Here is a 27945-nt window from a genome sequence, read left to right as displayed (position 1 = left end):
ACATTAGAGAGGTGTAGCAGATGCTAACTGGGTGGTGGATATCTGGCTGTGGCAGATTTTAGCTGCTGACGCTACAGTTGCCGGCCGCAGCCGCTGCTAGCTGGATGTAGCGCTGACGTGCAGACGCTGTAAAACCTTTCAGGTCACGTTCGCCGGCGCCGCCGTTTTCTCTTCCAATCAGCTGCAGGATGCTTCTTTATTTCCAGGTTGTTGGCGTGTTGCTGCAGTCTCCCTCGGAACCGTTGCAGCAGAAGGCGTGCGCGGCGCTAACGCACCTGTGCCGCAGTTATGCCCTGAAGTGTCAGCGCTCACATAAGGGGAAGATTGGGAGGAGACGCCGGCAACAACACGTCCGCTGGCAACTCGCCGCCCGCGAGAAGAAAACCACTTCTGGTTCCGTCTCACGCGGCGCCAGACGCCAGTTTTCCAGGGTTTTAGGCTAACGACACCTTGTGCCAATCAGGAGAATAATAACTGGGAATGTTGTTCATTTCTGGAGGAACAGGGTTTAATTTTAGCACTCAGAGGTCGACGAGACTCCACATCAAACAGTTTTGGGCCAAGATTAAATTTTCCGAGGCCGTATCAGCTGGTTGCCTCTCGCGTCCTCAGAGTTGCCTGAAAAACCTCACCGGGACACTTTCCTCGTACTCTCCAAACAAATTGTAGTAATAATTGCAATCTTGTGTCCCAACGCAGCCCGTATCTACATGCAGATATTCGTATTTGCACATATTTCCATATATTAGCATGAGCCGTGTGGAAATACTCGAAAGCCGCGTGTAATTTCACGGTAAAACAAGCTTTATATGAGCGATGCGAGCGCGCCGAGCATATTTAGGGTCCTGCATATTATTATTATTATTGTGTTATAGCATGTTATAGCATGTTCTAGCATGTTATAGCATGTTATAGCATGTTATAGCATGTAGAGCTCTTGATTGTTGCGTCTTATCCTGAATAACAAAGCTCTTGCTCAGGCTGAAGCTAGCTAGCAGTGGCAGCTATTGTGCTAATTAGCCTTGTGCCTTGTTAGCATGCTCTTAGAATGACACCTTTGAATTTTCCAACGTTCCGATGCCGAAGAGAATCCGTCCCGCTGCAGCCAGAACCCGAACGGAAAATGTCGGAATCCCCAACGAGCTCATTGATTTTTGTCACATCCACTTTTGCGCCGATGTTTTTCATATGTGTGTTCCCGTTTATGGGCTCCATTCCGAGCCTGTTATATACTCTTCCCAATCAATGGGCGGGAGCATAAACCCCTCCGTCACGTAAAAAAGGGGCTAAAGAAAGAGCGCGGCTGTAAAATTAATGGCAGGAGAGTGACATTAGTGTTATAGGTTATTGACCGATTCCCTGGAATTTATGACCCTAATCCAGAGGCCGTGTCAAAGGGAATGAAGCAAATAAGAGCGGCGCCGACAGCCCGCCACCGGACGCCGCCGCCCGAGCCCTCACAGTAAATTGTGGCGAGGACTTTATAAGTCTCCGCGGAGGCGCCCCGGTCCTGGAGGCCGCGCCCGGGGCGGCGCTCTGTCCTCTGGGTCACATCCAGCAGGATGATGAGAACGGCTGCTGCACCTCACCTGCTGTCAGGCGCACGTGTGTGTGTGTGTGTGTGTGGTGTGTGTGTGTGTGTGTGCGTGTGTGTGCGTGTGTGTGTGTGCGCGCTGCCTGCTGTCACGGTGAGTTTGGAGTGTGTTTGTCGGTGGTGGTGCAGGGCCTCATGCACTTTTCATGATGGTTATATAAGTTTGCTGTATGTTCGGATACGCGTGTGTGTGTGTGCGTGTGTGTGTGTGTGTGTGTGTGTGTGTGTGCGGGCTGGTCCAAGCATGTGTTAAAGCTCCAACTAGAAACAGAAATATTCAGCGTGTGTGTGAGGGGCCGGCCTGGATCCTCGGCTGCTCACACTGATAAATAATTCTCACTTAAACTCTGAATAATGTGACACAGACGTTAGCAACACGCCTGCCTGTCTGTCTGCCTGTCTGTATTTCTGTCTGTCTGCCTGCCTGTCTGTCTGCCTGTCTACTAAATGACTGATGTAAGCACTGGTTCTCCTGCTGGACCTGGGAAATGACCTTTAACCCCTCTGTTCCACCACCACCACTCTGTCTCTCTTACACACACACACTCGAACAGGTAAAGGTCATGTTGTGAGCCCCTTCCGGTGTTTTCCTCTTGACTTTAGCGTCTCTCCGTGTTTTATGAGGACATGAGTGGAACCAGTTGGTTTCCTTTAATCCTGATGGGAAAAGTGGTGCAAACATCTGGTGTCATCGCTGCTCTGCCTGACACACACACGTGCGTGTGCGTGAGTGTGTGAGTGTGTTTGTGTGTGTCTGTGCGAGTGTGTGAGTGAGTGTGTGTGTGTGTGAGTGTGTGTGTGTGTTTGCTCGAGGTCTCTCTGGTCCTCCCGGTGTCGCTCTGCGCCGGTTCCGTCTCCGTCCGTGCCGCGTTCTGTCCTCTCGCCGTGGTCGTGACAAGCGGCGCCGCCCCACTTGTGCCCCCGCAGGATGTATGGGGCCATTCCGGCCTCGCGCGGCGGAATGACTCTCATCCCGCGGCGAGTGTAATGGCGCTCGCTCTCCGGGGAGGCAGTTTTCCGTCCGCTGATCTGCTCCTCAGCGCGTTTGCTCTCCGCTCTCCTAAATTATGCATCTTCATGGCGAGAACGTGGGAGGAGCGGGCGCCACTTCTGGATGTTTACATTCAACCCAACGGGCCTCTGGTGCTGCGTCGCCACGCGGACGCGTCAGCGCGGCGCCGCCATCAAACGCGCACTTGTTTTTGTCGTTTTTTGCACTTTGGCGGGAAAAATGGCGGCCACGAAAGCGGGACGATGTCGCCCGACCGCGGAACAAACGAGGTTTTAGAGGCGTCAGAAGGATTGATGCCCGTCCGAGGGCGCCGCTGACGGCGCCACGCCAGGACGGGATGGAGACAAACGCACAAGAAATTCCCGCGTCGCGCTGGTTGATGAGGCGCCGACACGTTCGCCGCCGTCCTTCATAAAGTGATGAACATATAAACGAACCCCCCCCCCCCCCCCCCACGGAGCGTTTTTTAATTAAAAAGAAAATTTCAATAACCTAATCAAGACGCCATTTAGGTTTGAGACGTATCGATCGGGGGGGCGCTCGCTCACGCAGATGTGCAGCTTCCCGTCTCCTGGCGTTCCGAGAGCGTCTCCTCCGTCGTTCGGCTCGGGCCGGTTCACTGTCCCTCGGTCCCGCCGGCGGCGTTCCGGGGGCCGAGCGTTTGTGGATCTTCTTTATTTATTTCTTCCTCCCGCTAATGGAATTAAAAAAAGCCGCCGCCGCGCGATTGAAAAAAGCCGTGCGTTAAGTTCATTAATTGAATAATGGGCAATAATAATGAATAAAAAGTATTGCTCAATTAGCGTTAGCGCACGCTCGGCTGTTCCGCTCCCTGGAATCACCTCGCTGCCGCGGCTTAATGAGATTATAATGGAATTGATACGGCAAAGGTAGTGAATTACGGCGCTACCGGAGACGCCATTAGGAATGAAATTCTAATCCTGAAACACTTGTCACGGCTAAAATAGGCCGCTGCTTTTGTTATTAGCGGCGGGGCGGCGGCGGCGCTCCCTGTGATGGCGACGCTGAAATAAAGTGATTTTCCTGGATGGCGCTAATGGCCGTGAATGTCAGCCGCTCCGGCGCTGGATCGTGGAAGCCGCCGGCCCAAAGGTCGGCACGGATGACGTGGCTAATTTGAGCGAAAGTGGCGGGAAACGTGGCGGCGAGCCGATCCCGACAGCGGGCTTCCTTTAGCAGCGGTTTCATCTCCGCGATGGCGTTTTTTTCCTGCTCCGGAACACTCAGGATGCTGTTAAAATCGGAGGGAGATTGCTTCATAATGGAGCGCGGGAACGCCGACACACCTTGTAAATCCGCCTTATCAGCAGTTTGCGGGAGCAAGCGCATCGGAACGTTTGATTAGCGTCGGCGTTAATGTCGCGGTTCAGCCTCTGACGGCTCCGAGTCAGAGCTCAGCTGCTGGAAACGGAGAAATTAATCAGGGAAAGAGAATCCAAGGGAGCCGGAATCTGATTATCGGAGTGTCTTTATATCCCAAACTGACTCAGATTAGCTCGGGGGGGGGGCAGCCCCTCGTATACATTCCTAATCCCTGCGCGTGCGTGTGCATACGGGCCGACACGTGCGTGTGCTTAATTAATATTTAAGCCACCTTCAGCTGCAGCCCGGAAAGGACAGGAAGGGGATTGTGTTCTCACGGATCCTTTAATCCTCCGAATTAGCAGTTTAATAACAAGAAGCCATTTGTAGATTAGGAAGATCAAGCTTCCCAGACGTGCTTGTGGACAATCTGCTTAAACGCTTTGATTTCTGATGGCGGTTAACCCCCCCCCCCCCCCCCTCCCCCCCACGCAGCCGGCGTGCACGGCGAGGCCGCGGCCGTGAGCACGCCAACGAGCTTCCTGGAGTTTCAGGCATGTGCCGGTTCGTTATTCCGATGTTTTCTGTCGGATTAGCGATGGAGCCTGGGTTCTGGTCCAAAGAGGGTCGGGGGGGGGGGGGGGGGGCGACAGAGGGAGGTTTAACGCAGCGTTAGCATTAGCGCTGAATGTGCACAACTCACCCATCATAAAGTCCGACAAGCTGACTCTGCCCGACTGGAAGTTCCCGGTGAACACGGCTAATTAAATCTTAAAAGGGACTTTCCGAGCGTGACCTGTGCGGGACGGGACGGCGTCCAATGACAGAGTGACATCTGTCGGAGGGCGGGGCGACCACGGGGACCCGGCGCCGAGGTTCTGCTCCCCGCAACCCCCGAGCTGAGCAAGCTAGCGGCACTGCGGCGCTAATCGAGCTAGCCGGAACGTCTCTGGAGTTAGCGTCCGCGGGCAGCTGTTTCATCACCACTTCCTGTTCTCCCGGTGAAACTTCCCAGCATGCACCGGGAGCTTCGGTGTCCACCTGCTGTAAAATTCATCATCCAACTTTAATGTGGGAACAATTTAAGAGGAAAACGACCTTTAAATAAAACAGTTTCCAGGTTTGAGCTCTTCCTTAAATAACCGATCGTGGATTTAGATCAATTCAGCGCGTCGGATTTTACCCAGGTCGGAAAAGAAGTTGGATTTTTTAGCGTTGAACCTTCAGAAGGAGCCGGAAAATGAGCGACGTTCCTGATGTCCGATTATCCAGCATCTAAACTGCTGATCCGGTTCTGGGGGCCGCCGGCAGTTTGGGGGGGCTGTTTAAGAACGGCGCTCCGCCTCGTTTCTAATCGCCCCCGATACAGGTGGTGCCCCCCCCCCACAGGTGGTGCCCCCCCCCCACAGGTGGTGCCCCCCCCCCACAGGTGGTGCCCCGCCCCCCCCACAGGTGGTGCCCCCCCCCCCCACAGGTGGTGCCCCCCCATACAGGTGGCTGCTTTTGTCTTGTTGTCGGGGGGGGAGCGGCGTGGGGGGGGGGGCTTTAAAGATGCATGATGACCTGCATGAAATGTTGATGATGAATAATCAGCATCATGAAATGGGTCATGGGGACGAGGGAGGAAAATCCCTTCCATCCTTCCATCCTTCCGTCCTTCCATCCTTCTGCCCTTCCATCCTCCTGCCCTTCCATCCTCCTGCCTTCCATCCTCCTGCCTTCCATCCTTCCATCCTTCCACCCTTCCACCCTTCCATCCTTCCATGCTTCTGCCCTTCCATCCTTCCATCCTTCCGTCCTTCCATCCTTCCATCCTTCTGCCCTTCCATCCTTCTGCCCTTCCATCCTTCCACCCTTCCATCCTTCCATCCTTCCACCCTTCCATCCTTCCGTCCTTCCATCCTTCCACCCTTCCATCCTTCTGCCCTTCCATCCTCCATCCTTCCTTCCTTCCATCCTTCCATCCTTCCACCCTTCCATCCTTCCACCCTTCCATCCTTCTGCCCTTCCATCCTTCCACCCTTCCATCCTTCCATCCTTCCGTCCTTCCATCCTTCTGCCCTTCCATCCTTCCACCCTTCCATCCTTCCGTCCTTCCATGCTTCTGCCCTTCCATCCTTCCATCCTTCCTTCCCTCCCTTCCTTCCCTCCCTTCCTTCCCTCCCTTCCTTCCCTCCCTCCTTCCCTCCATCCTTCCTTCCCTCCCTCCCTCCCTCCCTTCCCTCCTTCCCTCCCTCCCTCCTTCCCTCCCTCTCTTCCATCCTTCCTTCCTTCCCTCCACCCCCGCAGTCTCGGGCCGCTCCGCCACTCCGGGCTGTGGCTCCGGAGCGCCGCTCACTCGCCACACATCCTAAATAATTCACACTCTACTTGAGAATTCTCCATCGGACTCGCTGCCGCCATTAGACAGACTCTGGCTGCCACTTTCTCTTTTCTTCTTCTTCTTCTTCTTCTTCTTTTTCGGGGGCTTGTTTTTCACATTCCGACTTCCTCGACCCCCCAAAAACCTGGAGGAGGAGGAAGATGGCGAGAAGGGGAGAGGTGAAAACGGGCGATATCGGCGGTCGTTGAGGGTTCCAACGCGCACCATCCCATAAAAAGAGGCGGTTTCCATGGAGAACAGCTCCGTGGTGGGATTTTTCCTCACTTATTTCTCCAACTCTCCTTTCTGGTCCGAGATTCCTCTTTGACATCGTCTTCCTCATGCAAAATGCATGAACGCTGCGGATCGATACGGCCCTTTAATCTCTCCACATGGAGCGCTCCGGCTCCCGCTCCCGCTCCGGCTCCAGCGCTGAACACACACCCGCGGCTGCTCCTGCTGCAGCCCGGATCAGAGGCCGGCCAGGAGACCCGGGACGCTGGGGGCCGGGGCCTCCGATGAAGGACGGATCCCAGTGGGTCCCGAACCCCAAAATTAGAGGAAACTGCCGGGATTTTTGTCCTCCTTTAACGGCAGGTTGCCGTTATTCCCATTCCAAACACGCTCCCGTTGCTGATCCGGAATATTTCCGCCTCCTTAATGAGCCGTCGAGTTTTCTGGCCAGTCAACAAATTACTGAAGTTTCTTATCGTCGAGCGTTTGAGTTTCCCAGTTGTTCCATTTCACGTGAGCCCCTTTTTCCGGTTATTCCGACACTTCCCTTATCGGAGCGGAAGATGGTGGCGATATTTTACACCTCTGAGTGAGTCGGCCTGATGAATCAAATTCCTCTGTGCCACGGATCGCCGTTGTTGTCCGGAAACTATTAAAAACACATCAGTGATTCACACTCACACACACACACACACACACACACACACACACACACACACACACGTACTGGATCTGCTAAATAAACACATAAAGGAAGCAAATGTGGAGTCATCCGCCGGTGAAAATAGTCCCAAGCAGATGTACTGGACCTGTTCCCATGAAGTGGGCGGGGCGGCTCCCATGAAGTGGGCGGGGCGGCTCCCATGAAGTGGGCGGGGCGGCTCCCATGAAGTGGGCGGGGAGCTCCCATGAAGTGGGCGGGGCGGCTCCCATGAAGTGGGCGGGGCAGCAGTAGGAATGTTGTCCCAGTCCTGCCGGCCTGTGAGACGCCGCTGAGGTGTCACAGCGAAAGAAGCTTTTCCCTCCCTTTCTTCCGCTCTCGGAGCGTTTGGAGCGTTTGGCGTTCACAAAGGAAGTCGTGCGTCGCCTCCTTTTATCAACACTTGTTTACCCCGGAGCTTCCAAATGCAGGATTTAGTGTCACATTTGTCTGGCGTTCTCCCGCCGCTCCCGCTCTTATTATCAGCCATTTTGAAGCTGTTACTCATTTTGCCGTCATTTAGTTGTTTCCGAGCGACGCCGTCGTTTCCGCGTGGCGGCACGTTGGGTCTGAGGGAGCTTTGATCATCCTGGCTACAAACACTTTTAAGAAACAAAGCAGGTTCCCAGGAACGCCGTCTTTGTGAATATTAAATGAGGGGAGGAAACGTTCCATCATCTAACAAAAGTTCTTGGGTGAACGGAATAAAAGATCAGCGGCTTTGATTAGCAGCTGCTTCCTCTTTACGATCGCACACCTGGAACAAAGAGAAGTTTACGGATGGAGAGCAACTTCCATTCTGCTGGGAATCACGCGCTCCGTGTCGGTAATTCTAACTTAGGAATTCTAGAAGAGCCAGTGGACAGCGAGGCGACCGTGTTACCGTGGTTTCGGGGACACTTAGCGATGTTTCTGTCCTGCTAGCGGCTAGCTTAACTTCCCGACAGAGGAGCTAAAGCTTCGGTGCGGCTGCGTGAATCCCATCAGGCGTAAATGACCCAATATGGCTGATGCATTAGCTCCGCCCCCCTCCATCCCATAATGCAATAAGCTTTTGTCCACCCATCCTTTGAACTGTTTCCTTGGCGGCTGCGTGCCGCGTCTGGATGAATTAAGGAGGCGGGAATGGGGTTATGTCAAGTAGACGGAGGTGCCGGCTCTGTGCGGATGCTTCCGTACCTCCGTCTCCCTGAGGGGGGCGGGAACGCCAGCCCCCCCCCCTTCGCCCCCCCCCCACCTGTAATGAGAAAGGCGACAGACGAGGCTCCGTCAGCAGCACCTACTGACAGATAGCGTTTAGAGACGGGAGAGGGAGCGTTCGGGAAGGCGTGCGAGCGTCCCAGGAAGTAATCCGGCAGCGTGCGCGTGACTGATGGTGGCCGACGTGCACGGCGGGGGAAGCCCATCCTTCTGGCCGGGCCCGAGCACACACACCTCTGACACCGGGGTGTGTGTATATGTATGTTTGTAATTTTGCCGCGCCCCGCCGACGTTGACACTTGAGCATTTTTCCGTGGATCCCGTCCGTTTCCGCCCTCAACGGGGCGGCGGGAACAAGCGGCAGCCTCTGAAATATTGAGCAGGAGCGCGGCGTTCCCGCCCTCGCTCGCTCGCTCGCTCGCGATCATATTACATTCATGACTCCCACTCCACAGATATTACGCTCACATTTCTTCCGCCTCCTTCGGGCAGAATTTCCTCAACCCTCTCTCTCCCCGCCGCCGTCGTTCCGGGCCAGATGTCCGTGGAAAATCTGTATCGGCGCGAGAGTCCCTGCGGCGAAGTTTCGATGGCGGCGCGATTGGAGGGAGGTGGCGGGGGATGTGGTCAGAGGGCAGGGTTGGATCTTAGGTAACAAGAGCGGGCGCCCGGGGCGGCTCACGCTGCACGGGGGTGGGGGGGGGCGGCGTTCCGCATGGAGAGCAGCACTGCAGCAAACAGCCAGACGCTGAGGGAAGCGTGGCGGAACGCTCCCACACCAACTTTATATTTAGAGCTTCTATTTAAGTAGCACTTCTCAAAACACAGCGCTTAGCTAACAGGCTAAAAAGGACGCAGACGCCGCATCAAACATTTACGACGGAAGCAACTCGCCGCAAAGCTCCGATGTTGTGACGGCGGCAGGCGGCACGCCGCGACACGGACGCCGCGTGTACGCCGACCGGATGGGGGGGTGGATGAGCGAGGAGTTCGGGAACGCAGCCTGACGTCAGGCTTTGAACGAATTAGCACGTCGTCGTTGTTGTTGTTGTTGTTCACCTCCGGACCAGTTCTGACACACATTCCGTGCTAGCGCGCTAACGCCGCGCCGAGCTCGCGCGCGCTTCCCTCACGCTGTGAGTTCGCCGCCGCGTCCTGACCGATATTGGTTGGATTTAATAAGAACAGCCTGCAGATTTAGTCAGCAGAAGCGTGAATGTGTGCTGATGAATATTTGATGTTCCACCCAAAACGCTAGCCTCCAACTGCCGCCCGCAGCCACGCGCGCCTTCGTTATCAACGCGCTGGGAATAGCACAGATATTTATTGAACGCTGCTTTTCCGTGAACAGAACCAGGAGCACTTTTCCTGTTCTGTCCTCGCCGAGCCCCTCCCACCCGCAGCGCTAACTTCTTAACCAGGCGGCTGAACGTTAGCTAGGTGCAGCCGGGTTTGAGGGCCGGTAAACGAGGCTCCCGCTCCGGTAATCCCAGTGAAGTTTGCGCGGACACAGATGAGGCGGATTTGAGTGGATGTAAACAGCGGAGTGACTCATTTTTGAGTGCGCTTTTCCATTTCTGGGCGCTCCGTCGGGCATCTTGGCTCCATAAATCATCTCCAGCTGCCGTCTGGCTCTGATTCGATGACACGTTTGATAGATTAATTATACTTTTAGAGATTCTGGTAATTAGGGATGTTTGAACGTGAAAGTGTAGTGCTGGAACTGGACGCTTTTTAGCATCGATTAGTTCAGGGATCCAGCATTTTTTTCCCCCGCGAAATGGGAAAAGAACTCATCCATTAGTCCAAACATGCAAAACTTGTAAATTTACGACTCTTGAAGTCAAACAATGTTGTAATATTTGGAAATTTCACTTAAGGTTAATGAAATTTCTAGAATCTCTGCGAACCTTTTAGTGCATCAGGAGATTAGCTTGTTTTACAGGTGGGAAAGAAGCATCCGCCGGGAAGCTAGCCGCTCCGATAGCGTTCGTGTTAGCGACGTCCGGTTTATAGGAGAGGAGGCGGCGAGTCGTGGGAGGGTGAGCGCCGACGGCCTGAATCTGAGCGCCGCCATCATCCGCAATGATCCCGTTTATTGATTTTGAAATACTTCCAGGTGCGGCTGTAAACACACTTCCGACATAAATCGTCCAGGTGTTTCGGGCGGCGACAGTCGCGCTGCACGTTCCTCGCCGCGGCCGCGCGTGTCGGCCGGTATTGATGGACCATTCCTCACCGCTGCTAAATGTGGGAGCGGCGTGAACCCCTGACCCCCTCTGGGAGAAACGGCAGCGTTCCCAGTTGTGGGGAAATAAGTCCCGGTTCCCCGACTGCCTGTTTGGAGTAATGGTCAAAGGTACGGCTGCTCGGAGGGGACATTACCGGCATGACCAATCTGCTCCCAAATGGAATGCTCTTTATGTCACTCCACCAATCTATGTAATTGACTTCGCTTTGGGCTCCAGACATTATAGTCGGGGTCGCCCTTTTCCCTTTTCCTCTTCCAGACGTCGATGAGATCCGGAACGTACGGAGCTGATGGATTTTTGAAAATGATCGCTCCTGATAGAAATGAATCAGGGACATTTTGGGGTCCAGCGATACGCCCGCGTCCCAAACGGGTCTTTTCCTGCTGCAGGAGCGCGCCACAGCAACGTTCGGGCGGTGACGGTGGCGGCGGGGACGGGGACGGTGGCGGCGGGGACGGCGGGGACGGTGGCGGCGGGGACGGCGGGGACGGTGGCGGCGGCGCTAACAGACGCTTTAATAACCCCGTTTTTATCTCTCCTCCATCGACGCCTTCGCCTCTTAAAGGGAAACGCTCCAACCCTGCGGCGCCGCCGGCGTGTGCACGTTAGCCTCTCCGCGTACATTCGGTCGCCACACACTCGCACGCCAGCGTGTGACATCATCGCCCGCAGCCACTTTTGCCAGCGCTGAATTTTTCATCATTGATCTGATGTGAGTTCCTCGCTCGCCCGTCGCTCCGCCTGTCAGCTCTCTCTCCATCAGCGCCTCCGCTCGGCCTCCAGGCCCAACATGGCGCCGGTTATCAAGCCCCGTTCTGACGCCGCTCCCCCCGCCAGGCGCAGCCGCCCGAGCCCGCCGGACCTTCGGATAAGAGGGTGGTAAAACGCTCGATGTATTGACGCGGCTGTCCGTGGCCATAAAGCTCCATCACCGCGCCGCCGCCTTCGCTTCCTTGTCAAAGCGGCGGGAGGAGCGGCGTGCGGCGTGGAGCGGTGATGTATGGCGGTGTGGGAGCGGAGTCAGTAACCCTTCCCGTTCTGCTCTGCCTCCTCCAGAAGCGTTCCTTTGTGTTGCCGCTAAAAGCGCGGGTGAGCGATGATGGCGGCGAGCTGCTGATGGCGGCGGCGCTGCATTAGTTCGCCGTAAAGAAGCCGTGATTTCTGAGACGAGGCGGGCGAAAACGTCCCAGGATGAATGGAAGCCGCGGCCTCCGCGTCCCGGCGTCCGGCCGCTGCGCCGACCTGCGGCCGCTCCGGCGCCGCCCGAACGTCCCTTTAATCAAAATTTGGAATCGATGCGTCAGCGCGCGACAGCCGCCGCGCTCGGAAAAACATCGTTCAGCGGCCGGCGGATATCGGCAGCGGGAGATGTGTGTGAGACGAATGCGTCTCATTTGGAGAGCGTGTGTGTGTGTGTGTGTGTGTGCGTGTGTGTGTGCGTGTGTGTGTGTGTGTGTGCGCGTGTGTGCGTGTGTGCGTGTGTGTGCGTGTGTGCGACGCCCCCGCCCACCCCCACCTCGTGGCTCTGCCTCCTAATTACTCAGATCTGCGCTCAAAGTGAAGAAATAACGAAGGAGCGCCTTAATTATGCCTCCAGACAAAGAAGCGGCGACGCCTCCGCTGAGACGGGTGAGGGCAGGTTAAACAGGCCCCCCCCCCCCCCTCCTCGGGGCGCCCGCCACCGGTCAGCCTGACATGATGCGGCGCGGATCGGCGGGAAGGAGGATCGGAGCGCCGGTCTTGGGAGCGGAGCTGGGAGGCTTTGTTATCTCTAACAGATATGACACAACCTTTAATTAGTGGGGATCCCTGAAGCTCCGGGCCTCAGATATAATCAGCGGACCTTTAGCGAGAGCTCGCCCCCCCCCCCACGTACCCCGGGGGCGGGCTGATTGAGGCGTCCTCGTGCCCCCTCTTCTGTGGCGGGCTCGGCCGGCACTCTGGAGATGCCAGATAATGAGGCAGCCTGTCAGAGGGGCACTTCAAGGGTGCCCCCCCCCTGAAAAGGCCTCGCCGCCCCCCCCACGCCAGCACCAAACGCTGCTTTGTTTCTGCTCCCGGCGTCTCAGGGGGTCGGCAGCGTCCGGCCCGGTCCCGGACCCCCCCCCCCCCAGGCCTGAACCACTTGTTCGCAGTCGAGCATTTCCAAGAATGAGGAAAATCTGGAGGATTTTCCTTGTTCAAAGACAAATATTCCCCCTTTTTTCCTTTTTTCCTGCTTCATTCATCACAGTTTAATCACCAAAGTTTCTGGTTACGCTGCAGTTTTAATTTAGCGCCATAATCATTATTAAATATCATCATATAAATCACCATATAATGTTCCCTCCGTCTGAATATTAAAGACACGGAGGCAGAAATATTCCGGTTCTCCTCCTGGAGGGGGGGCTGTGTGCACGGCGCAGAGGAGGGAAAAGTTCCCTTCAGGAGGGAAAACCGGCACCGACGGGACGAGGCGGAAAAAACAAACGTCTTCATCCTCGGCTGCCGGGATTAAACACGAGTCCCGTTAATTGTGTTTGTCAGGTTTTATCCAGGAACGTGGCGCTTTTCCCAAAATCTTCCACTCCTCATGTTGAAACTTCCAGTCCCTCCTCGGAGACGTGACGGATTTATTTGGATTGTGGCACCTTTGATCTCTTTCCTGCGTCAGGTCAACGGCTAGCTTAGCCCCAGCTAACACGACGTTCCACGGACTCGCGGACGTCGTCCGGCCTTCCTGCGTTATTGTCCTGATGGGAGTTAAGGGACATAAACGGTCGTCCGGTCTGAAGACGGGGGCGAGCGCGCGTATCGATCGGCGGTCGCACCATCAACAGCGGAGAATCGTTGGGGCCCCATTAGCCGCCGCCGCTATTGCCTCTGATTATTGCTGACGGAGCGCGGCGGCTTTTTACTGCTGCTCTCGACCTTTTCGCGCTGAAACGCCGGCGGTTAGCTGCTAACGTTCCGGGGGCGGGTCAAAACCTGGCGGCGCTTCAGATCTGATCGAGACCCGGCTCATCCCGGAGGACGCCGCCACGCCGGGCAGATGTGGCGGAGTCGCCACTGATGGCGGTGGTGGTGGTGTCACCATGATTAGCGCCATTATCAGGAGGCGGCGGCGGCGGCGGAGACAAACAGCAGCAGTGATGAGGATGATGATTAAGATCACTTCTTCTTCTTCTCCTCCTTCTTCTTCTTCTTCTCCTTGTGGTGATGAGTGTGAACCGCACACGCCGGTTGTTGATCTCGCTTTAATTGGCAGAACAGCGGCGCCGGGAGTTAACCGAGGATATCGCCGCCGCGTCTGAGCGCTTTGATTTCACATGACAAAAAGAAAAAGCCACCTTTGAGAACATTCCAGCGGCGCTCTTTGAAGGCAGCGATCCGCCGGCGCTCATTTGAATTATTAACTGCAGCCGAGCGACAGACAGGAAGGAGGAGAGAGCGAGAGACGGCGGGACGACGCGGAGATGGATCGCCGCCGTTAGCGGGCGATGCCGGGCCGATCAGCCTGGAACGCCGGCGCGTTTCTGCCGTGACTGATCTGCGCATCAAACGCTCGGGCCAATTATCCAGGAGTGAGCCTGTGTACCTGCAACAAAGATGGCCGCCGCCACAGGCCGGCGTCCTTTGAGTTGCCGCCGGCTGCCGTTTCTGTCTGTCGACTTCATTAACGAGTGGCGCAGACGCCTAATTGTGGGTCAGGCTCGCTCCCGCTGCATGCTGGGAGCTGTTTAATCTGTGGACGGGGAGTTAATTCTCCTCCGTGGTCGTGTTGCGTCTCCCTCAGCGGGAGCCTATTATCCCGCCCGGCGCCGAAGGTGAGACCGCGGGAATGTGGTGGTCGCCGCTACGCCGTCGGCTCCGCCTCTTTTCTTCTCTGCGTAGCTTCCGTCCGGCCCACCTGGCTAACGGGGCCTTTGCTCATTACTGTTCGTAACCGGCGCTAGCACCAGGCTAACCGGAGCCTAGCTAGGCTAGCGCGTGCATCGGGATACGATGTCGGCAGGATTCGGGGTTCGGACTCGTTCCATCAGAGTCACCATAAATGTGCAGAATATTCGAAACCTGCCGACGACAGCGGCGTTCCGCCGCTCCGTGCCGCGGCATCAAGCTAGCGTTTACGTCAGATCAGACTGGGACGGTTCTGGTGCCTCCAAACCCGACAGTGAGGCCCGCGTCCCAACAGAACCCTCTCGTCTTCTTCTCGCCGTGGTTCTGGCGTGCTCAGTCGGGCGCCGCCGGCTGGATATCCTCAGGTATATCCTCTTCCGCACATATTTTTCCTGATTTCCCAGATTTAGAGTTCAGGTGAACTCCTTTTAATAGCGGGAAGAGTTTGGTGTCAGCTGGTTCCGACCCGCTCCCAGCTGGTCTTTGGGTCCTCATTTACCTCTTAAACGTTCCCGACCGTTCGTGTCCTTGAGCGCAGAATGCTCCCGGTCACTGGGGGGGGGGCACATGTGTGTTTTTGTGAAGGGGGGGCAATTAAAGGGGGCCCGCGGTGTCCCGCGAGGTGCTAATGCCCCGGATCAGCTGTTCTAATGTCATTCACATCCCCGCTGTTATTCAGCAGCGTTTGATGTATGGATCCTTCGGGGACATCATCAGTAACCCCCCCACACCACCCCCACCACTTTTATAACCCCACCCTAACCTACCCAACCCCCCATCTCCTCCGCAACCCCCCCCCCCCCTCGCAGAACCTCCCCCTCTGTGTCTGAATGCTTGGGTTGGCTTTTATGGCTGAAAGTAAACAGAGAAGAGAGAGAAAAAGAGGGAAGAAGAGAGGGAGGGAGAGAGGGAGGGAGGGGGAGAGAGGGAGAGGAGGGAGGGGGAGAGAGAGTGAGGGGAGAGAGGGGGAGAAGAGGGGAGGGAGGGAGAGAGAGGGAGAGGATGAGAGGGGGAGAGAGGGCGAGAGGGAGGAGAGAGTGAAGGAGGAGGAGGGGAAGAGAGGAAGGGGTAGAGAGAGGGAGGGAGGGAGGGGGAGAGAGGGAAGAGGATAGAGAGAGAGTAGGGAGGGAGAGGAGAGAGAGGAGAGAGAGAGAGGAGAGGGAAGAAGGAGAGCGAGGGGGAGAGAGAGAGGGAAGAGAGAGAGAGGGAGGAGAGAGAGAGAGAGAGGGAAGAGAGAGAGGAGAGAGGGAGGAGCGAAGGAGAGAGAGAGAGAGAGGGAAGAGAGAGAGAGAGGAGAGGAGAGAGAGAGAGGGAAGAAGAGAGCGAGAGGGAGAGAGAGAGGGAAAGAGGGGAGAGAGGAGAGAGGGAGGGAGCTCCAGTGACAGAGGGGAACGTGCACATTGTCCGTGCGCTCTCGCCTCGCCGCTACATCCTCAATAGAGACAAAAGGCAGCGAGAGGAGAAAAAGGAGAGAATTAAAAGCGGAGAGAAGGATCAGAGAGAGAGAGAGAGAGCGAGCGAGCGAGGATCTCCCTGCTAAATGCGCAAAGCGTCCCGTCCCCCCCGCTGAGCTCCATGGCCAACTCCGGCTGCCTGCTTCTCTCCGGCTCCGGGATGCTACCGCACTCGCTCCAGTGTCCCCCCGCGTTCCTCTACCTGCCCGAGGTAAGACCGGCTGCTCCCCCCCGCCCCCGTCCCCCCCCCACGGGGGCACGTGATCACATCGTTGTGGTCCTACTTTCACCTCCTCCTCCCACCTCCTAACCCTTGACCCTGGGGGGGCGAGCCCACTCCTTCCATTTCATCCTCTTGTTTATCTATTATTGTGATATGGGGGGGGGGTCACACAGCGTTTGATCTGTTGGGGATCTTCTCCTCTTCCTCCTCCCTCTTCCTCCTCCCTCTTCCTCCTCACTCCTTTGCCGTGAAGCTTCAGTGTGTTCTGTATTGGAACTTGAGTTTCTGTGGGTCATTAACACGTTAATAACACGTTAATAACATGTTAATAACACGTTCACGTCTGCTGCCATCAGCAGTTTTTGGTGTTGCGTTGGTGCCATTTGCTGCTCTGCTGCTATCGCGGTGTTTAAACGTGTGTTTCAACGTGTTTAGACGGGTTTTTAAACGTGTTCGGAACATTGAGAATCAGAGTTTGACTGAACTAATTTTTTCAGGATTTCTTTGTTTTTCTTTCTAAAATTCTGACAAACCTGAAACTGGATTTTTATGAGGGGAAAAAGTGACTCCAGCTTGTTTAATTCCCAGTTAGTGGGCTGGGCTAGTGGGAGGGGCCTGGGCTACTGGGAGGGGCCTGTGCTCGTGGAAGGGGCCTAGTCATTGGGAGGGGCCTGGGCTAGTGGGAGGGGCCTGCTTTTATTTGTACAGCATGTGATGCGGAAAACTGCTCATGGTGTAAACTACTCAATTGGAGTCCTCTTCCTCCTCTTCTTCCTTTTTCTCCTCTTCCTCCTCTTCTCCTTTTTCTCCTCTTCCTCCTCTTCTTCCTTCTTCTCCTTTTCCTCCTCTTCTTCCTTCTTCTCCTTTTCCTCCTCTTCTTCATCATCCTCCTCCTCTCCCCCCCCCTCCCCTCCCATCTGTCCCTGGCTAGCTCACCCCGCCGGGGATGTGGGAATGCTGGGGTGGGTGGAGGCATGTGAACGACCAGACGTCCCAACACATCTGATTTTCCGATTTGTTCCCGTCAGTCACGTACGATACCGTAGGGCTGCTAACGTGTCCAGCAGGGGGCGCTGCCACCGTAGCCACGGACCTGTGAGCGCTGACCGTCTCTTTTATCCCAACTGTGGCTCCAGCTCAGCGCTGCCCCCCTCTGTTTCTGCCGGTACTGCAGCGTTCCATTCACACCGGCTCAGGATAAACGAGGTACAAATGAATCCGTTCTGGAATTTTCAGCATCTTTTCATGTCGACGCCCATCAGAACTTTTCTTTGATGGCTCCTTTGATCTGATGTTCCTCCGCCCCCCACGAGGCCCGTGCCTTCCTTCACGGGGGGCTGCCCCCGTTTCCCGCCCTCCCCTCGCCCTCGCCACGGTGCGGCGGCGGCGGCGGCGGCGGCGGCTCCTGCGAGCTGCCAGCCGGAGAACAGGAGGGGACTAGATTGAGGTGATAGCCTCTGCTCGCCGTTTGTTTGCATTTCAAATAAGACGCGTATTAAGTTGGCCGGGAACGGCTTTGCTCATTATGTGGGAACATGGAGCGCCGCGCTATCACAGGGAGGCAGGAGTTTATTACAGGAAAGATTAGCGGCGCCGCGCGCCTGCGTCCGTGTTTGGGTCCGTGTTCTCAGGCACTTTCGCTTTGATGCTCTTTGTTGTCGGCGGCGGCGCGTCGAAATCCGAGCTAAATGTTTGTTTTCATTAACACGAGGAGGCTCCCTGCGGCGAGGCGGCAACTGTGCGCCTCCGATTACGGCATGAAATAAATATAACGGAGCGAAGGGCCGGGCCGGACCGGGGCCGGACCAGGACCAGGGCCGGACCGGGGCCAGGACCAGGGCCGGACCAGGGCCAGGACCAGGGCTGGACCGGGGCCGGACCAGGACCGGGGCCGGGCCAGGGCCGGCTACGATGGCGACCAGCACACGTAGCGGCGCCGCTGCTTGTTCTGGATTTGTGAATGATGGCGGTTCTGCGGGAGCGTGCTGTCGCCGTGGGCCCGTATTAAAGTATGAATATATTTATGGCACCGGCCCAAACTGACGGGTCGCTCCCGGTCGTTAGCAGCCGTCTTCCCCGCCATAAAAACGCAGCTTCTCATGGATTTCCTATTTACCAGGCGCTGGGTGGGCATATGGCAGCGCTCGTAAACGGAACTCTATTATCTGAGACGGTGCTGCCGGGTGGTACCGAGGTGTTCTAAGGAGGGGCGGCGCCGGTGTCGCTGCGCCACGGTGATTTGGATCTCCGAATCTGCCGGAGTTGCTCCGCTCTGTTCCGCAGTCATTGATTCCTCGTCTGCGGTTTCTTTGGTTCCTGGTCAAGGTTGTTCCCAGTGAGGGAACAGCGGCCCAGAACCCTGGACCCCCGCCCCAGAACCCCGGAGCGCCGCCCCAGAACCCTGGACCCCCGCCCCAGAACCCTGGAGCGCCGCCCCAGAACCCCGGAGCGCCGCCCCAGAACCCTGGACCCCCGCCCCAGAACCCTGGAGCGCTCCCACACTCAGAGATACAAGCTACACCCAAGTCTGAGGTGTGTTTGGAGAACCAGGACAGGAACCACAGTTCAGGGACTGATTTAATATTGGTCTTTGAGTAACCACACACACACACACACACACCACACTCTCACACTCACACACACTCTTTCACTCACACTCTCACACACACACTCTTTCACTCACACACACTCTTTAACTCACACACTCTCACACACACACACACACACACACACACCCTCTTTCATTCACACTCTCACACACACACTCTTTCACTCACACACACACACACACACACTCTTTAACTCACACACTCACACACACACAACACACACACACTCTCTTTCACTCACACACACACTCTTTCACTCACACACACACACTCTTTCACTCACACACACACTCTTTCACACACACACACACACACACTCTCTTTCACTCACACACACACACACTCTCACACACACACCACTCTTTCACTCACACTCTCACACACACACACACACACACTTTCACTCACACACAGACTCACACACACACACACACTCTTTCACTCACACACACTCTCTCACACACACACTCTTTCACTCACACTCTCTCACACACACACACTCTTTCACTCACACACACTCACACACATACACACACACACACTCTCTCTTTCACTCACACTCACACACACACACACACACACTCTTTCACACACACACACACACTTTCACTCACACTCTCTCACACACACACTCTTTCACAGACACACACACACTCTCTTTCACACTCACACACACCACACACACTCTTTCACTCACACCACACACACACTCTTCCCCTGCTTTATAAATGTGCGGTGGGGCGTACTGGGAATAGCCGTGACACACTTCCCCTTCAGTCGGGGCCTTGATCCCCCCCCCCCTCCCGTTCAGGGGGACTTTAGCTCTGGAAGGATCCAGGTTGGCGGTCTCTGGGGGCGTGGCTAATGCGATTGGCGCACAGACGGTTCCGTCCTGGGGGATAATTATCGTGGGCCGAGCTGCACTATTGACAGCTGTAAATGGAGACGCTGGCGGCGCCGCCCTAATGGGCCCCCCCCCCGCTACCCGGGCCTCGTTAGGCCGGCGTGGGCGTGGCCACCAGGCTGAGGGATGAGCCTGGACCTGGAGCGGGACCGAGGGAGAGCCCCCGCCCTCGCCGCGGGAGGAACGGTGGCGCTCCGATCCAGTCGCTCGTGCGTTCCTGATCTTTGCTTCATTTGCTGCTGGGGGGAAACTCGGTGGAACCCGGAGCGCCGCTGTGGTCCACAAACTATTAAAATCCCATTAATGCTCCTCCTTCATTAGCACCGGAGCTGGAAAAGCAAAAGTGGCTCCGTTATTTATTTATTAGCTTGTCTAACGGGGATTTTTCACGTTAATCATCGTTACACGCCGGCGCCCGCCGAGAGCCCCCGTTCATCTGGAGCCTTTACAGCGATGCGGGAGGTCAACGATTCCTGGCGATATTCCTCTTAGCGGGAGCTCCAGATACGGAGCTTTTCGGACACTCATCAATAACGGCAGATAAGCAAATGTGGCGTTAGCATCATAGCATTGTTGCGCAGCGGCGCTAAAATACCGTCAAAACCACATTTCATCCATCTTTCATCCCTCAAATGTGTCTGCGTATTAGTCCGCCGCTGAAAATAGTCCCCGGAAGACATTGCGGATAAATGAAGTCGGCATTCCGAAGGTTTCCTGCTCGGCTGGTGCAGGTGAACGCTATCAGTCAAATATTTCCATTATATCGCGGAGCAATTCCAGCTTTTGTTGTTTTCCAGTCGAGCACAATTCACTCCGATTCAATCAGACACAAATCAAAGGGGGAAAAAACTTCCAACCCAATTTCATGGCTGTGGGATACACCTCTGGATGTGTCCGGTGTTTTAGCCCGCCACCGCCGCCGCCGCCGCCGAGCTGCTTTGTCCCTTAAACAGCTGATTCATAGCGGCATAACAAAGGCGCCGCGCCTGATTGAAATGTTTTCCCACTTTTCCGGGGCCCGGAGCAGAATTGTAAATCACAGCCCAGTCGTTTATTTGGAAATTTCATTTGGAGCCGCCTTGTTCTTCACGGCTGGCCCGACTCCGGCGCCGCGTGCGCCGCCCTCCTAAAGCCGCCCGCCGTCTTCCTCCACTAGACCTTTGTAAGTGGAACAGAATTAAATTTGTTCCCTGTATAGCAGGAGCACAAACAGCGCGGCACATTTAGCCGCCATCAAAGCTCTCCCGGCGGGAGTCCCGCAGCGCCTTAATGCAAACGCGCACGTTCCCGCCGCAGGAATCCTCCTCGCCTCACGTGCGCGGCACTGAGCTGCGTCAATAAGTGTATATTTACATTTAGCCAATAATGCTAAATATGCTGCAGCCAGTAGCGCGGCACCGTCTATATGCTGGACGTATAGCGCGGCTGAATTAGCATGCGCGGTGACGCCGATGCTAATGTGCTCCACTCCTGGAAAACAAAGCTGCGTTCACAAAAGTCTTCACCTCCTGATAATTAGCAGCCTTTTCCACGTGCTAAATTCATAATGAAGCTTTTAATTAACAGGAGTGTGAAGCGTTTACTGCTGCTGGGAAATTGTGGCTCCGCGGGAGACGTTTCCAGCGCTACCTGCTAATGTGGCGAGCTGAATTATTAGCGCACGCTCAGTTAGCAGGGACGGGAAGTCGGTGGAGCCGCTCCTCACGCGCTCCGCGTTGTTCCGAACATCCGCAGAGTCTGGAGGCAGAAACTTCCGGTGGAATTTTGCCAGCTGGAAGCAAATGTGCCGCGTCAAGGCCACGCCCCGGCGTGCTGCGGAACGCCGCTACCCGCTGGCCAGACTCCTGAGAGGCCCTCAGCTAAGCTACCGCGCTAGGCTGCTGCGTTAGCATCATTTCCCTGCGTGATCCTCTAGACGCCACCAGACTCGCCACCGATACCTGCGCAGGTGTGACGACCTCACCGCAGGAACTTTGTTCTACTCCCGGGAAAATAGCCCAACTGTTTCTGCAAATGAAATGCTAACGCGCTGGAGCCGCGGCGCCGACATGGGTCCAATTATTTCCCGAGCCAGCTGTGGTGTCGGGTCGCTCCCGAACTGTCCTTCAAGGCTTCCCCACCCTGTGGGATCCTCTCCGATCAGGAGAATCGGCGCGCAGAGCTAGCTAGCTGAGCGCCCACTGGGAGGGAGAATAACAAGCTCCGCCCCTTCCTCTTGTAGCGGCCGAGCGCCCCCCCGGAGAAACAAGTTGTTCAAAAGGTCGTTATTTTATCAGCCCCTCCCCCTTTGTTTAAAAGGCTGGATGACAGCGGGGGGTCACGCCCCTGCCGTGGTCAATAGTGTGTGTGTGTGTGGGTGAGTGTGTGTGTGTGTGAGCGTGTGTGTGAGTGTGGGTGAGTGTGAGTGTGTGTGTGGGTGAGTGTGTGTGTGAGTGTGTGTGTGAGTGTGTGTGAGTGTGTGAGGACCTGAAGCTTAAACAAGATTCCAAGTCTCCAAATTCTCATGAACAAAGTTTGTTCTATAAATTAAAGAAATGTTGGTTGTTGTTTCCATGGTTACCCCCCCCCCCCCCCCCCAGGGGTGGGAGGGGCCGACCTTCGCCAGGTTGATTCATTAATGTTTTGGTTTCCCCAAATGAAACGAGCCCTTTAATTATTCTTCTTATTTCTGGATCGCTAACATAAAGTAGCGGCCGTGATCTGGCTGATTATGGGATGGACTTCAGAATAAAAGCACTGAAACTTCTGGCCCCGCCCCTCCTCCTCCCCCTCAGATGAAGAGTCTCCTCTGTCTTGTGGGGGGGGGGCACGCCTCTGTGTTTTCCCAAAATCATCTATCAAGGTGAAGCCGTGTGGGAACGAGCGGCGCCTCGGGCTGCTTCTGCCGCGCTTATGAGCTTTTATTAGGTCCCAGCGGAGCGCCGCCGCGCTGCGTTCAAAACAAATGGAACTTCCAAATTACAGATTACAGCCTCGCCAGGCGCCGCGTCCAGCGCACGTGTGTGTGTGTGGGCGTGTGTGTGTGTGTGTGAGCGTGTGTGTGAGTGTGTGTGTGTGTGGGCGCTGCAGCTGCTGGGCGGACATCAGTAACGACGGTTCGGGGGGGTGATGACTCTCTGGGAAAGGGTCAGTTCGGCAAATTACACGCGCAATAAAGAGGAGCCGCACATCCGTCAGCTCCGCCCTCCGCCGGCGAGCGACCACCGTTTTCCGCGGTGCATTTGTTCGTCTGCGATTTTCTTGGGGGGGGGGGCAGCGCAACATTGCCCTAGCATCACCCTAGCATAGCTTTACCATCGCCCTAGCATCGCCCTAGAATCACCCTAACATCACTGTAGCATCACCCTAGCATCACCCTAACATCGCCCTAGCATCGCCCTAGCATCACCCTAGCATCGCCCTAGCATCACCCTAACCTCACTGTAGAATCGTCCTAGCATCACCCTAGCATCGCACTAGCATCGCCCTAGCATCACCCTAACATCACTGTAGCATCGCCCTAGCATCGCCCTAGCATCACCCTAACATCACTGTAGCATCGCCCTAGCATCGCGCTAGCATCGCCCTAACATCACTGTAGCATCGTCCTAGCATCACCCTAGCATCGCGCTAGCATCACCCTAACATCACTCTAGCATCGCCCTAGCATCACCCTAACATCACTGTAGCATCGCCCTAGCATCGCGCTAGCATCGCCCTAACATCACTGTAGCATCGCCCTAGCATCGCCCTAGCATCGCGCTAGCATCGCCCTAGCATCACCCTAACATCACTCTAGCATCGCCCTAGCATCACCCTAACATCACTGTAGCATCGCCCTAACATCACCCTAGCATCGCGCTAGCATCGTCCTCCTCCGCCTGCTGTAACAAAGCCATAAATTCCTCGACACATTCCCGTGCAGCGATTGCTCCCGTTCTGGGCGGTGCGAAGTTGTAATTACCGGGATACGAACGGCGGTCCGGAGCGCGGCGCCATCACAGCCGGGAGACAAATGTGATCTGGGCGTCATGAACAAGTGGAAAATTGCTGCGTAAACAGGAGCTTGTTGCTGCCTTTTTTCCCGCCAGCTTACATTTCATGGGTGAAAATCCAATCTGCAGGGCGGCGTGCCGACCGGCCTCTCCGACACACTCCAGCGTCCTCCACCTACTCGGCCAAACAGCACAAACACGCCTTGGAAAAGGCGGAACGCCGCCGCGGACCCTGCTAATTCCACTGATCTGATGAATTCCCCCGACACGACGTAAACACGCTAAATGCTAATTGCCGCACTTGTCCTCATCTCGGCTGCGTCTCTGCTGGATGCTTTTATCCGGCCACTTGAGCGGGAATTCCCCCTCTTTGGGGCAGTTATCTCCGGTGTTGGGGGGGAATTACGGGAACGGATGCGACGCGTCCCTGCTGATCCCGTCGGGGGAGTTTTTGACGTCCACTTCAGCTGCGGGCTCGTCTCACACTCGGAATTATTTTCATATTTGCTCCCAAAACGCCACTTTGAGCGATGGTGATGATTTTTTTCCCAGAATGCCGAGCGTGTCAGGACGATTCCAGATAAAAGAGGAGGCTAACGGATCGCTTTCTGAGCGCGTTTGGTTGTTCTGTCTCCAGAGGTCATCAGATCCGGGTTCGGCCGCCCGGCTCCCACATCGGGAATCGTTCCTCATGCATATTTCTGTTTGAGGGGGGTTCTCCGTGCGTCGGAAGCTGCGGGAGCTTCCGAGGGCCGGAGCGCTGCTGAGGTCAGTGTTTCCAGCTCAGGTTTGTTTTTCCCCACTAACGTTTCAGGGGATCCGATATTGCTCCTGAGAGGACAATTCGATTTTCTTGACTTATTTTTCTGGCTTATTTATTCCTTGTTCCGTCTCCGTCCGGGCCGCCTCGCTCCGTCTTTATTCCTGCGCTCTTCCTGACAGGCTCGGAATTCGCTCGTCTCTGTTGCGAGCTGATTGGATGAGCGGAGTATGAGTGCAGCCGGAGGGCAGGAGAAGTTTCCAACTCGGTTAGCACCGGCCTCCGTCTCCATCCACTTAAGCTCTGCAGCTCTTTCTTCCCGTGCAGCCGCGCCGCCGGCCTCCGCTTCCCGAAAGGCCTTTTCCAATCTCGCCGCCGCCGCCGCACTTCCGCCGTGGCCTTTTACAAAATGCACGACGAGGGCAGAGAATCCCCTGGGGGGGCGTTTGAGCGCCTCACCTGGGCGAGAATCCGTGTTTTTGTTGGCGGTGAACTCCAATCAGTGGCGGTATTCCCAACACGAATCCCGTGTCAGGGGCGCCTGCTTATTGCGGCGGCGTTCCCGCATCATTTTAACAAGACAGGCGGCAGAATCGGAGCCGACAAGACTCGTTCACAGGGGAGTCGATCTAATCTACTCCCGCTCAACCTGGACACTCGCTGTCACCCGCACGCCAGCGTCCTCGCCAATAAAACCGCTGAAGGCGGAGCTGGTCCAGCCGCTCGCCACGGGAGCCCGGGTGGGCGGGGCGTGGCAAGCGGCGTGGCGAGCGCGCCCTCCCTCGCCGGCGCCGCGTCCCATCGGGATTGTTTGATTCATCAAACTCTTAACGATCGTTTCACAAAGTGTGAGAGCAACACAAACAGGAAGCACGCGCACGCCGCTCCCGAAACACGTGCACGCCGCTCCCAAAACACGTGCACGCCGCTCCCAAAACACGTGCACGCCGCTCCTAAAACACGTGCACTTCCTCACCTTTCACCTCTGGTGCCTCCTGATTACATAGTTTGGTCAGGCGTCGTGCTCGTTAACGCGCTGACATGCTGTGTTTGCTCCCAGCATCTCAATGTGTGCGTGCGCGTGTGCACGTGTGTGTGTGCGTGTGTGTGTGTGCGTGTGCACGTGTGTGCGTGTGTGTGTGTGTGTGTGTGCACGTGGTGGGTGCACAGGTGAGGAGTCAGTAATTCAAGTGCTCAGCAGCAGGTTATTTCCTCTGAACTGGGGCCCTTATTTAATGGTAATTGTAGCAATTAGCATGTGAATGAGGTGAGAATTGGATAATAGAACTAAGATAAATATTGATGTTAATTCACATTGGAGTGTGTGTGAGTGTGTGTGTGTGTGTGTGAGTGTGTGTGTGTGTGTGTGTGTGTGTTCAACTCCCTGTAAATTTATCCTGAACTCTCGTTTGCATGCATTAACGGGGGGCAATTACGAGCTCCCAAAAACATCAATGCTGCTGACGTTAGAAATAAATCAAATACTCTTCGGAGCAGCTCTATCGGGGGCTGCGGACACATTCCCAGCGTTCCCACCTTATTGGCTGCGGTGTCGGAGCAGTAACCAGCTGCCGGGAAGGTTAAACGGCGTCCGTCAGCTGACCCGAGGACGGGGCTTTTCATTTTGACTTTGTAATAACGGCGGCTTCGCTCCCAAAATGAGACGGATGACCTTGCATCAGCCCCCCCCCCAGAGGTCTGTTGCCGCGGGGATATAACGGGCGCTGGGATGTCATTTTCTCCGCGGAGACGTGGCGGCGTTCCTCTGGAAGGTGGAAGATGAGGCTCCGTGTGCGTGGCGTCGACTGTCTGCCCTTTTCCTGCGTCTTCAGCTGCTTCTACCTCCAGAACAGCCGTGTTCTGCCCCCATCTACCCCCCATCTACCCCCCCATCTGCCCCCCCCCCCGTAGTTACATCGGTAGTTTCACCAGAGTAAACTTCCTGTTTCTGACATTAGCTTTGAGCTAACCGCTGCCTCAGATTGTGGAAAAATTGACATGAATAAAAGAATGTCAGCCCTCCCCGAGGACGCCAACCATCTGGGCACAGTCCCATGTGTGCATATGTGCCCCCCCCCACATACACCCCCACACCCCCACCTCGGTCCCCATGGCGACGATCCGTAGCCGTCTCCAAATTTACGCCACTTTCAGCTCCCCTCGCCGCCTCCCCGGCTGCTGTGTTTTTTGGGGGGGAAGAAAAATGTAAGAAAAGAGAAAAGTGGATGGGAAGAGAGCAGAGCCGGGGGGGCAGGAGGGGGGGGCAGGAGGGGGAGGGGGAAACCTCATTTCTTCCGGCGTGCTGCGGCGAGTGGGTTATTGAGGTGGCTGTAATTTGATAAGGAGGAAACTCAATGGACTGTGAGCAAGTCAGCAGTTTGAGCCCAGTCACATTTGTGATGTGGGGGGGTTATTGAGGGGGGGGGGGGCAGATGAGATGAGATCGGGGTTCCCTGACAAAAATATCAATTATCGACCTCGGCGCTGCGGAGAAAATGATCCCGCGGAGAATCCCGGAGCAGATCCGGTGAGGGTGGAGATCCAGCCGGTTCTGGTGAGCAACATGATCCCAGCAGCAGGTAACTGGTCCCGGCGCTCCCAGAAACGGGAGCCGGGGGCTCCTCATCACGGCCCCCCCCCCCCCCCCGACCACGCCAGGTGATTCGATCTCAACGCTCATTTTCAGCTTCCCCGTTTGGTTCTGGGCGCGCGTTCCCGGGCAGATGGCCCGTAAAGGCCGGTCCGATCGCTCCTGATCCAGAGGTCTCCCCATGGAGCCCCCCCCATCCCCCCCCCCCGTTCCCTCCGTGCTCTGAATTCTTCTCACAAAGTCACTTTTTGTTGTTGTGGCTGTTTCTCGCTGGCTAGATAAGAGACGCCCGTGTGATCCGCGGAACCTTTGAAGTTCCCATAAATAATGGGGCGGCCTGGCCCGCTCCGGAGCCCTCAGCTTCCCGTTCAGATCAAAGATTAGCCTCACGTCGGCCCGGCCCTGGAATAAAGCGCTTTATTGGATTCCAAAAGCTGTGCAGGCGAGGCGGCGCTCTCCCCGCCGTCCCTCCCGTGTCAGACACGAGGCCTGAAGACTTTCACACGCCGCCGATCGAGCTGTTTGTGCTCCCAGGATCCACAAGAAAGGGAAAACAGGAACGTCGGAACGGTGCTGACTTTTTAATCAACGCCGCGTTCGCAGGCAATCAGCAGCCGGGCCTGAGAAATGGGCCGCGTCTGCCGGCGATGGGGGCGGGGCTGGAAAAGGACGCCACTGTTAAACAGGCTGGAAAATGTTCCCACAGAGCCGAAGGGCGTCCGGATCTGGCGGGCCGGCGCGGGCTCTTCACACATGAGCAGGCGGGTCCAGCGGGCCGCCGGCGAGCCCGGTGCCGGCGCCGCTCCAAAGGTCAACGCCACCGCTCCAAAGGTCAACGGGCGTCGCGTGTGGTGCTGCTCAGTCTGTTGGGTTGT

General features: G+C 56.1%; 1 protein-coding gene across 15 annotated transcripts in view; it reads left to right on the top strand.

Annotated features, from left to right (window-relative positions):
• rbfox3a (RNA binding fox-1 homolog 3a) overlaps nt 1-27945 on the top strand; it is a 223950-nt gene that overhangs the window by 134462 nt on the left and 61543 nt on the right. The window contains exon 1 of one of the 15 annotated variants that reach the window (XM_057015307.1): nt 15925-16221. The exons of 13 other annotated variants lie outside the window; for them this stretch is intronic. In XM_057015307.1, the coding sequence (XP_056871287.1) occupies nt 16132-16221 (90 nt within the window). In that variant the 5' untranslated portion in view covers nt 15925-16131. Of the gene's footprint in view, nt 1-15924; nt 16222-27945 lie in introns of those variants that run through there. One more of the 15 variants, XM_057015310.1, reaches the window with a different exon arrangement.

Source organism: Takifugu flavidus, chromosome 18, assembly GCF_003711565.1.
Source record: "Takifugu flavidus isolate HTHZ2018 chromosome 18, ASM371156v2, whole genome shotgun sequence".
In the NCBI taxonomy this organism is placed as follows: Eukaryota; Metazoa; Chordata; class Actinopteri; order Tetraodontiformes; family Tetraodontidae; genus Takifugu; species Takifugu flavidus.
Note: the sequence above shows the minus strand (reverse complement) of the source record. Positions and strands in the feature narration are given on the sequence as shown.